General features: G+C 35.5%; 1 protein-coding gene across 1 annotated transcript; it reads right to left on the bottom strand.

Annotated features, from left to right (window-relative positions):
* Nucleotides 1-1589: 1589 nt before the first annotated feature.
* Nucleotides 1590-2257, bottom strand: LOC149209891 (uncharacterized). Its single transcript, XM_089398788.1, has one exon. The coding sequence runs from the start codon at nucleotides 2244-2246 to the stop codon at nucleotides 1590-1592; it is 657 nt and encodes a 218-aa protein (XP_089254914.1). The 5' UTR covers nucleotides 2247-2257.
* Nucleotides 2258-11533: the final 9276 nt, after the last annotated feature.

Here is an 11533-nt window from a genome sequence, read left to right as displayed (position 1 = left end):
GAGATTTCCCTTGCTTCTCGGCTTCAGTTTTCCTCAAAATGCTCGAATGTACAGAAGCATGTCTTCTAGCTTTTAATAACCCAAAACATGGAACACTGCCACGTTCTTGATGTGCTGTGAGCTTCATCGATGGACATGTGTGCAGGCAAAAGTTCCTTGTATTCACATCATTTGATACCTCTTGAACGGTGATAAAGGGACTTTATGACAAAAATCCAAAATTGGATTTGAATATTCAAGCCTTTAAAGCATCCACCTGTCTTGATCTGATTGACTATTGTTGCTCCAGCTAATGTCTTGCATACCCTTTGGCGTTTCCCTTTCAAATTCCCGCTCATAATACAAAACTGCCTGTCTGTGTTAAAATCATCACCTACAGCAGTTTCGTAGCGCGCTACGAAACTGCTGTGTAATTTCAAACAGCTTGCTTTTTAGTGCTTAGCGGACCAAGTAGTGGTAGCTGTGATATTACTAATGCAACAACTATACGACTATGAACATGAGGCCAAAATGCTGCTACACTCTCACACTCCTAATTATACACATGGATAACCTGATGTCGATACACAAAGTATGTAAATCCAAAAATATGACTATGAAAGGCAGAAGTATTGGTGTGACCGCTTTGCATACACCAGTCCAAGCAAAAAGTATAGTTGAAGTTGAGGAAGTGCTTCTGGGAAACCGACACTGCCAGGATCCATGGCATTCTCCCTATCCTTCTCAGTCTTCATCAAAAACATGTTCTTCAGATAAAAATGATTAATGGCTTCAATCAGAGAATTTCACCAGCAATGCAAGCCCATCCATCAACCATGATATAAGTGATGAAAAAGGTAGCTTTCATTGGTATTGAAACTCCAATAGTCTTTGGTATCTTGGTAGAAATCCTTGAAGAAATGACTTGATAATTTTCACCTCTATTATTGGTTTCAGGAAGGGAGCAACCTTCTCAATTCCATCATGGTTGGCCAATGAATTCATTACTGTAGCTACTTGAAGTACATTCTGTGCTAACATTTGTTGGCCTTTCTGGAATAGCATTGCCATGACTGCTGGAACACCTGTTTACAAATTTCACAAGATTCTTCCCACTGCTTGACAGAGATGCAGCCGCACCTGAACAGCAATAGGGTTTTTGCCTTGTAGAATGTGTGACATTACTCTCTTCAACATCCATGTCACCTTTATTCCATGTGATTTCTTCAAAATCTTCACTGGCAATAGGATGAGTTTTAAGAAGATGACTAAAAGCCCCACCCAGTCTAGAAAAGTCAATACGATGTGAATTTGCTTTTAGAAATAAGCCTACAGGAAAAGTTTGTTTTCCCCCCGGTGAAGAAATCCTGCCCCAGTATCTATTTTTTGTCTTGGTCCCTTCATCAATTCACATGTATCATCCATACCAAAACCTTCAGACAAGAAACACAGTAGTATTGTGTATGCAGAAACAAGAACTGAGTTATTTGAAAGACCAGGTGGAGGCATGTTACGATCTGCTCCTCTGTTCTTCCAAACAAGATTCTGTAAAAATGACGTGAACACTGAACCTGCTGATTGTGATGGGCTGGATGAGGGACTGAAGTTTATCAAAAGCCGACTCCGACGGAGTTCCCATAGTAATTATCTTTAATCGCAGCCTTGAATTTTTCCTCTGGCAATGGCAAGCATTCCTTCTGAATACGGAAGCGTACCTGGGCTGGAAAAGGCTTCTTCGAAGTCTTGAATGCATCAGGTTCAAGTTCATATCCACCTTTACCTGCAGCCTTGTATATTCCATACATCAGACGAAGGTTGAAGTCATACAAAAAGAGCCGCATTCCATTCGTAACCTTCTCAACAAGCTCTTTGTGCGCCTTAGGCAACCCAAAAACACGATAACGGAAACAGTCCTCCTTTGTTTTCGAGTTGCACATAAATATTAGCCCTTGAATGTCTTCCTTCACGCCACCGGCTGTTTCAGGTTTCTTATCATCCTGACCCTGCGGCTTCTTTTTATTCTTCTTATTCTTTTTCTTCTTGTTCTTGCCAGATTTCTTGTCTCCTTTCTTCGCATCTTCGTCTTTTTCCTCGTTCTTCTCACCTCCAGTCTTTTCCTCTGGAGCACCATCAGCAGCTTCATCTATAGCCATGTTCGCGGGTTCGTCGAGCTTTTCAGAATTTTTGTCTACCTTAGGCTCTTCTATGGTTTCCACCTTCTCAGAAACAGAGATCTCCTTCTCGACCTCGACCTTGTCGTTGGCCATCGACTTTCCCTTGTTCTAAGATGAACCCCATGATCATTGGCACAGCAGTAAATACACCAATTTGGAACAGGAACTGTGTATTGAGAGCTGCCTCCAGAGCTGTGCTATCCAAAGAACGAGCTTTGTCGGTGATTGCAATATCCAAACCAGACAGGGCCAGGTATGCTTCAAACAGAGCAATTTGATTAAGTCCCACATCTCGTCCTTTTCCAACCTGAATGTACTCATGATGAGTGATATTTCCCTTCAGATTCAGAACTGATGACAAGCATACACGTAGGAGCTTGAGAGCATGCCTCCTGTAAAATACATCCACCCCAGAGCTATTTTGCATGACAGTTGCTATGGATTCGAACAAATCCCCAATTTTGTAGCGCAGCCTAAAACATGTTGCGCTGCGAAACTACAAAAAGGCTTTATGCGCTGCGGAAACACTTCAAAATTATTTCATGAGCTACGAAATAACCTAAAGAGCTTTGTGACACATAGTAACTTTTGAACAAAACTGACACATGGCTATGAGACGGGGATGAATGAGAATGACCGGTGATGAATGAGAATACATAGTTGACTCAAGACTCTAAAAACAAAAATCAAACTTAGACTAGCACCGAATTTGTTTTTACCATCAAACTAATGTGAGCGGTTTTGAAATTAGAATTCTTAAGTGATAACAGGTTCTCATCATTGATTGGTAATTACATGGTTTCTGCCATGTTTGACTTCGAGACATTCACTCGCATGGTTAGATTCATACTATAGATCGAGAGATGGAGATCAAGACCCTGGATCTAGTTTCATCAATCCAAGCTGCTAGGAAATTTTATATTCATGATTATGTAGATGGATGGTTTCCTCCATACTGTGTCTACCATATATATGATTTTAGTTTTTCCATGCTTGTTCATTGAGTTCGCGTTTACTTTGAGTATGGGAATGCCTACCTCAAAGATGATTTTTGATATATATTTGCATTGTAATCCTTGAATGTTCCTTGCAGGTTTCTGACATTGCCTCTAATCTGATCCTTGGAATGATAAAGTGCTTCAATCTTTTAAACTTGTTTTACAGACTTCGCACTTTAGGGGGAAATATGTTACATGTCAATTTGTCACCATCACACTAGATCATTTTATGGGTCTTTTTACCATCTGTGAACATGTTTGAATCAGCTCCCTCAAAAGTTAAGCAACCCAAAATATTTTGATATAGATGAAAAATTTGAGAAAAATAGTTGTCACACCTTGTTAAGTTTCACTTGCGCCAATTTCTCTAGAGTTTCCCACGCATGCGCTGAAACTAACTCTGAGAATAGTGCAAAGTTGTGCTTTGTCTGCCCCAACTGAAAGCTTTTAGGTGATGAATATTCGAACTATAACCCTGAGATGATGCATATCCATCAATTTTCTCATGGTAACCTAATCCCTCAATGAATGAGTCTCATCCTCCTCTTTTGGATCTGAAATGAAGGATTTGATTAATACAAATGAACACTTTCTCCCATTCATTTGTCTTATTTGAATGATGAATGATTTACAATTGTTTATAATGTTTATTAAGGCAAATTCATTTCCTAATTTCCTTGATCATTAGGCTAAGTTGTTTGGATTATTATATCACATGTGCTTTTGATCCTTTTATGGTCAATGTTTGCAGGTCTTATCAAGCATTGAAGAGCTGCATCGAATTACAACAAGATATCTTCATTGACAATTTTTTTGAAAGAGGTAAGAGGCTCATCCATTAGCTTTAATTCTTATAATTCAAACAAGTTCAACTTAGGGAAAAAGTCAGTTCAATTGTCTTGCTTGTTTCTAGTTAACATCAAATATCTAGGGAGATCACTCTTGTTCATAAGAGGGATTGTTCGGTGTAACAATAGGCATAAGCTATGTATAAGAAGTGACTTTAAATTTAAGGTGCCATTTGGTTAAGCCTATGTTTAAAGTCCTATGCTAGTATGGTTGCACAACTCAAAGTCAAATATCTTGAATTGTGCCACAAAATCTTCCTTCTCCATAGAATCAAACCAAACATTTGGTAGGGTTTCCTTTGATTCCAATGGAATTCTAATGCCTTTGCCAACACATTAAATCCGATTGTCTCCTTCCTTTGAAAAAAATTGCTTTTTGCTCAAGGAATGAAAAGAGGATTTGAAATACCTCTTGCCTTACATCACCATCCATCCATCTAAGTGGATGACAAACTATCAACATATTGATATTTCCATTGTGGGTTATTTCTAATAGAGAACAACAAATCATAGGTTTGTACAATTGGAATGTAGTTGGTTCCATTTATTGTTGCCATGCAATGAGTATCCTGCCAAGATATTGATGTGTTAATAGGCAATGAAAAATGCAATAAGCATCTGGAATGGACCTCATCTACAGACATGATATCTGATGTAGTAAGCATGATGGTGTTTGGAAAAATAAAAACTAACAAAAAGATTGGAAATATGGCAGAAAACGTTTATGGTCATGGTAAAAAAGCAAGCGCTCATAAACATTCTCAGAAAAATGCATTTTAACCACATTCCCTTTTGCTTGTTTCTTGCATCTTCTTTGTTATCTAAACTAAAACATAAATATGTTTCATGGCCATGAAAGATTTCTAAAATAGATAAAGGAATGAGGAAACAATTTTCACTAGAAGAATCTGTTCACCAAGGAAATCCTTCACTAGCAATGAAAGATTCCCAATTCGTTAGTTATTTCAATGAAAATTTTGTGGAAACACCCAAATTATGAGAGGTATATTTGATGGAAGAATAAAAACATAACTATAATGTTGAATGATCAACTAGATTTCTACCTCACCATTCATTGAAAGAAAACAACTTGTGACAAGCTAACAAATGTTTTCAAAATATACTCCTAAAACATAAGTTTTGGTAATGAGGAAGCCTACAACATAGGCTTGAAAATTTGCTACTCAGGATTGATAATAAACCTTACCAAAGTAATGAATACTAGAAGTTTAAGATAAGGATACAACAATCACCAAAAAGTGAAGATTCTACAAACCACAAAGAGTGCATATTGTATCGCATGATTTGTTTTAGTTATTATAATCTACAATGTGCTTGCCTGTAACTGATGAACAAACCTAAGATGTGTAGGAGTAGGCAATTTTAGAATAATAAAACTAAAAGACTTAATTTCCAAGCATGCAATGGTGTTTGAGGCAATGAATTTTTAGAGTTAGAGAAACCATAGACAAACATTACATGCTCATAAACTTCTTGAATGCACACTTGAGTTGCATGAAAGGTCCGCGCATCAATCTTATGTTAGCTTGTTTTTAATTTATCCCTGCACATATAGTAAAAATTTAAAATTTAATAAAAACTAAGATATTTAATAAATAAAGAAAAATAAAAAGGAAAAGGAAAAGACTTGTCAAGCGGAGCTTGCATGCATTTCATGTGTCTGTTCGATTTAAAGAAGCCATTGCAACCTTCACAAGTTCCAATTACTATTGGATATGTCAATCCTCCAGTGCTCCATGAGTAACCATAGTTAAGTGCTCAATGAGTCACCGCAATTGAGTTAATGTTGGCCTGATAACCAAGCTGTTCATGATCGCTTGTGTCAAAATTATTAATAACGTAAAATCTCACTACCATAATTCAATTAAGTAACCTCGAAAAAGTCTTCCTTACCTGCCCCAAGCAACAAGTGTCCATTCTAGGAAGTAATCACCCATCTTGTCACGTCCCCTCACCTCCTCTAGTTGGTTAAAGGTAACCTCCAAAGAACTGAAGCTTCTGGTGGGCAGGACTTTCTGTACGCAACACCTGGGTTGGTGGAAGGGATCGAGGTAGCTAAAAAAAGTAGCACCCTTGGCAACCTTGACTCTGGCTTTCGAGAGAAGGCGAGATCTGTCTGTGTGGGATGGGGTAGTTTTATTTGAACAGGAAGTAATCTATTCACTTTTAATCGTTGGAATTCTTTCATGCACCACTTAACTTCACTAAATTGTCAGTGGAGAAAAAGACATTATGCTTGCCTTAGGCTTGGCTCTTAGGGTTAGCGCAGTTAGCCTAGCTATGGGCGTGAAGCTCTACCTTTCCCTTTGTAATGGAAAAATTCAAATTTCTTGTATATGTTGTTTGTGATGCAATTGGACATCTTCATAACCATTTGATTCATGTTTAAGGCACTCTTTCAATGGCTCAATTATCTGACACAATTAGATATGGTAGAGGCTTTAGATTGTTTGAAGAGGCAGTGTTTTTAGAGGCAATCAAATAGTGAACAATAAGGGACTCCTTGTTCGGTGATCAGAAGGAAAAAAATATTCAATGAGGCCTTACTCTCAAACCAAGAAAACCAAGAAGGAATTAGTATAGAGGCCAAAATACACCCTTTCTTTCTCCTAAAATCTAGGACCCTAGGATCCAAACTAGCCTCGAAACCTCATATTCTTCAACAAGTAGCATGAACAAGATCTCCCACTCTCTCTAATTCTCTACAAGCTAAGTTCTCCAATCCCAAGATCTCCCTCTCTAGCATTGTAACCCAATCTCTACGCAAGTGTGCTCAGGTTGCATTGTTTTTTTATTCTTCTTTCACAAGTTTCTCAACATTTTCCATAATTAATTGCAAATGCCAGTAAATTTGTTAAATTAGCATAATTATCTTGGAGAATATTCTAGAGGTGAACTCGACCCACAAATCAAAATCCTCCAAGCTTCTGGAAATGTTAAACGTAGGTTGTATTTAGTTCAAAAATTAAAATTTTTCTTTATTGCCAAACAAATGCAACATCCCGTGTTATTGAGGTAGACCGGATTAGCTAGAGAAACAATTTCTTTTAAATTTCAACCTAACTAAAATGTTATTCAACAGGTAGTGGGAAAGGAACATCACAAGGATTCTATTTTCATGGGAGACAGGTACATTTTTGTAAGCACAAATAAAATTTTGAACACAATCATAATTTTCATCTCAGTTTGTGGAGGTAGTTTTATTGCTTTGTATTGCATTGTTTCAGATTAAATTGCAATTTCATAGAAAATCATAGTCTATTACTTACTGCATATTTTGCAAGGAAAAGACATTTTGCATATTTTGCATAGAAGTAAAAGAAAGAGAAATGTCAATGCTTGTAAGTATAGAAAAAAATAGTGGTCAAGCTATTTCTTAAGGATCCACAGTTTCTCAAGTCATTTCTTAAGAATCCACTTATAAGCTAATCAACAATAATATTCATTTTGAGTCTTGTTGAACTGAAGTCCAACATACATGCTATATTAAGTTATTATTTCCTAGTCCTTGCATTCATCCTCGTAGGTAAAACAAATAAGTCTTTCTTCGAACAAATAAAGTTGTATTGCCCAAGAATGAGAATTTCCCTGGAACAACTAGCACCAACGACTGACCCTAACCCCATTGCAGATTGAGTTGCATATGCCATTGCAAATTGAGTTGCAAGTTGAATGACTTGCCTTGATCCCACAAAGGAAAAGGTGCAGAGGCCAAGGTTGGAAGGGAGATACGATGACCCATAGTAAATGAATGGGAAGAGGTGCTATGTGCTCGCTAGGCAAAGCCCAAATGTCATACGTAACTGAGCCAGATGTCTCAGATATCACTAAAGGAAATCAAAAGGAGTCAATTAAACAATTATTGTTAGTGAACTAATGCTAGGTGATCCTAGCATTACTTTGCCAAGAAAAAGCCTATTCCAGTCTATATCCTGCCATCTAATATGGTTAATTCCTTGGGAAGAGGCCAAATAAGACCCCCAAGTTTAAACTTTGATTAAAATCATGAAAACTCATAAAAAAAATAAAAATATATTTATAATTCCATGAAAATTTGGTTTAAGATTTGGAAATCCGTTTTGATTTTCGTGCACCACTAATACATTGTCTAAAATTGATTATGATAGTCTATGCAACTCGAGGTGGGGGGGGGGGGACTGATATGATACAGGCTTGGTTTAACATGAGAGAATCATCAATGAGATTTGTTAATTCATTCTTGCATTGTTATTGCTCTGATCTTGTAAAGCGTTGGTTTGGTTTGGTTCAACCTCACTTAATTATGGAATGAAGCAGTGTTTGATGGGAACCTTGATTGCAATCATGTATAATGACCATCTTCCCTTTTGTTAAGCTGATAGGGTTGGAATTTGGATTCTTCTTTACCTATAAGATATTTTTGGTCTTTATACTTCTTGTCAAGGAATGTTATGTTTAAAATTTTACTCTTAAAGACTAATGTTTTGATAATAAATTAACCCTTCACCAATAAAGGTTTTATTACAATTTACCCTTCAATAATATAGTTGTGTTAACAAAATTCACATATTTGTCATAAGAAAAAAAACAAAATGACCATAGAACAAAAATCTCAGGTTGAAATTGCATGGAACACTGACAATAAAATCTCCATAACTCCAAACTCAAATATCCTCAACCCGGATATGCCATAGAATTTGTATATATGAGATATGACTAAGTAGATATGATGGGATATATAAGATGACAAATAAAGAAAAACTAGTTAATGTAATCAATAAGACTCAAAATTAATATGGTTTATGCTAGGATTTAAATAATATAATATATACTATCTAATCTAAAGATAAAGTATACATTTGATAATATATGTTTTAGCATTTCTTTGGATCATGGGATATACACTAATATTAACAAAATTGAATGCACTGTATTTGAAGCTTTTAAAAATTAAAAGAGTAAATTTATAAAAAATAAATATTACCGATCTCTTAACATCATGCTATATGATTATGTTATTTTTTCCTCCTTCAGTATTACATTCTCGGAAAGAAAGTACTTATAAGTATTAGATGTGGTAAAAAATGCTTTAATCAAATCCTTTCTTCTATTTATCACCAAAATTTAGGAATCCATATATATATATATATCTATATCTATATATATATATATATATATATATATATATATATATATATGGATTCACTAAATACATATACATAGCAAAACCAATGTGTATTAAAGTAACATTGAATAAATTCATAACGAACTCACTCTAATATATATACATAGCAAAACCAATGTGTATTAAAGTAACATTGAATAAATTCATAACGAACTCACTCTAATATATATATATATATATATATATATATATATATCGAGAGAGAGAGAGAGAGAGAGAGAAACCAGTGTGTATTAAAGTAACATTGAGTAAATTCATAACAAACTCACTCTAATAGTGCTCCATATTGACGATGATGCAGAAACTACTCATAAAATCAAAAGTGAAATTGAATTAAAGCATCTAGAATTTTCTTATACATCAAGGCTTGAAATCGCTATTTTCAAAGATTTGAACCTAAAAATTAAAGTCTGTCATAGCCAAGACTTGGATGGGGAAAGTGTTTTAGGAAAAGGCTTAATGATCGCATTAGTTGAAATATTTTATGATCTCATAGTGGGTAAGGTTACAATAAATGGTAAAGACATCAAAAATTTAAACCTGAAGTCGCTACATTTGAAAATTGGGATTGTACAACAAAACCCCACAATTTTTGCTACCATAATATATGAAATATAATTCATGGTAAAGAGAATGTGACTAATATTTAAATCATTAATGCTACCAAGGCAGGGAATGCACATAATTTTATACATAGCTTGCATAATTCTTACCAAACCGATCCATAAATTATCATGGATATCCCACTTGATAGTTTGTCATAATAGATTTGATAATCTATATTTAAAAACTTGAAATCTACACTATTAGGGTTTATTTCTCTTTAGATTTTTGGATTTGTAGATTATTGTTGATTGCATATACATAAAAATTAGATTTTTTTATTATTGAAAATAGAAAACGAATAAATAAAAACTCACAAACACAATTGACACAAGATATATCCTTGGAAACCCTTTCAGGAGAAAACCCATCGGAATGGTGAGGCCGCACTACTCCCTCTCTTAATAGAAAATGGTTGTGGGTACAAAGAAGTATGGCATGTGGCTTGCAGGCTATTACAATGTGCAAATCCTCTCCATGTTCTCTATCCCTATCCCTCTTGGCTACTCTACGTGTCTATGGAAAAAGTACTCTCGAAATGAATAGAACCCCTTTTCCTCCTAGTGGTTCGTTTATAACACAATATGATAGCCTACTAGTGACTAAGTTTGACTCACTCAACTCTTAACTATAGTTATAATATGGGCTCTTCTAGATTATTCTTCATCACAATCACGTGGCTAGCCCAATTCCATGAATAATAGGGGTTGAACTTGAATCCTCTCAAGTTATGGTGCAGGAAGGTAAACTTCTAAGTGGCATAACTTTTGCATACATACTTCGATTAAGGTGATTTTTGCACTGTTGGAAGGTCTTTGTGTGTAGAATATGAAAAATAAAGTGTGGCACTAAAGTAGAAAATATTTACCTCCAAAGGAATGTTGTTTCACCCCTAAAAATTTTCCTATAAGGTTTCATACCTTATTTTGCCAAACTAGGTCTCGTGGGTAAGAATGATCCTATGAGTTGATTCCTCCACTTTTTCCACTTTGAAGGCAATGAGATGGATCACAAACAATATAATGATATAATTTGGACCACACCTCATCATTTTGGAAAGATTTTAGTCCAAAAAATCTTCTACTAAATGAGGTAAGGAAAATTTTCTCTCTACCTTTTCTCAAGTGTCTCATTTAGCTATGTTTGAAAGTTGTCCTGTCAACCCAGTTTTCCAATGGTCATGCTACCATTGTCTCATATTTCTAGACTTCTACTACAAAACTATATCTTTTGTCAACTCTCCTTAAACGTCTGGTGCCAAATCCTCTACACAAGGTAGGACTTTTTCCTCTTCCTAATATAGTATGGGAGGTTCATAGAGCTTCAAATTCTCCACAATCACAACTGATTAAATGCACATGCATGGGGGTAGAATAAGTATGTAGACATCATCCCCCACCTTTCCCAGTATTTCAAAGGGGCCATATCTCAAAGTCTTGATTTTCTTACCAACAACCTATAGTCTCTCCTTATTCAATTGTAACCATACTATGTCTCCCACCTTGAACAACTTCTTTGATCTGTGTTAGAGTCGGTTAATTTATTAGTCGAAGGTCTTCGAAAATTCATAGTTTTGTTGTCATACAAAAGGTCAAACTCACAAAATTTTTCACTATTATGAGTTTGACTAACCACTGCTTGGGAAGTCATTATGAAAGTGGTTTTTCATTTGGTCATCAAGGTCTTTATCATTTATGGGAAGGGGTGTTTGAATTTGAAAGCTTTCATTATGATTTTTGAGTCAGA

This window comes from Pinus tabuliformis, chromosome 1_2 (assembly GCF_031772625.1).
Source record: "Pinus tabuliformis cultivar Carrire ecotype Pingquan chromosome 1_2, CPIR1, whole genome shotgun sequence".
Lineage (NCBI taxonomy): Eukaryota > Viridiplantae > Streptophyta > Pinopsida > Pinales > Pinaceae > Pinus > Pinus tabuliformis.
Note: the sequence above shows the minus strand (reverse complement) of the source record. Positions and strands in the feature narration are given on the sequence as shown.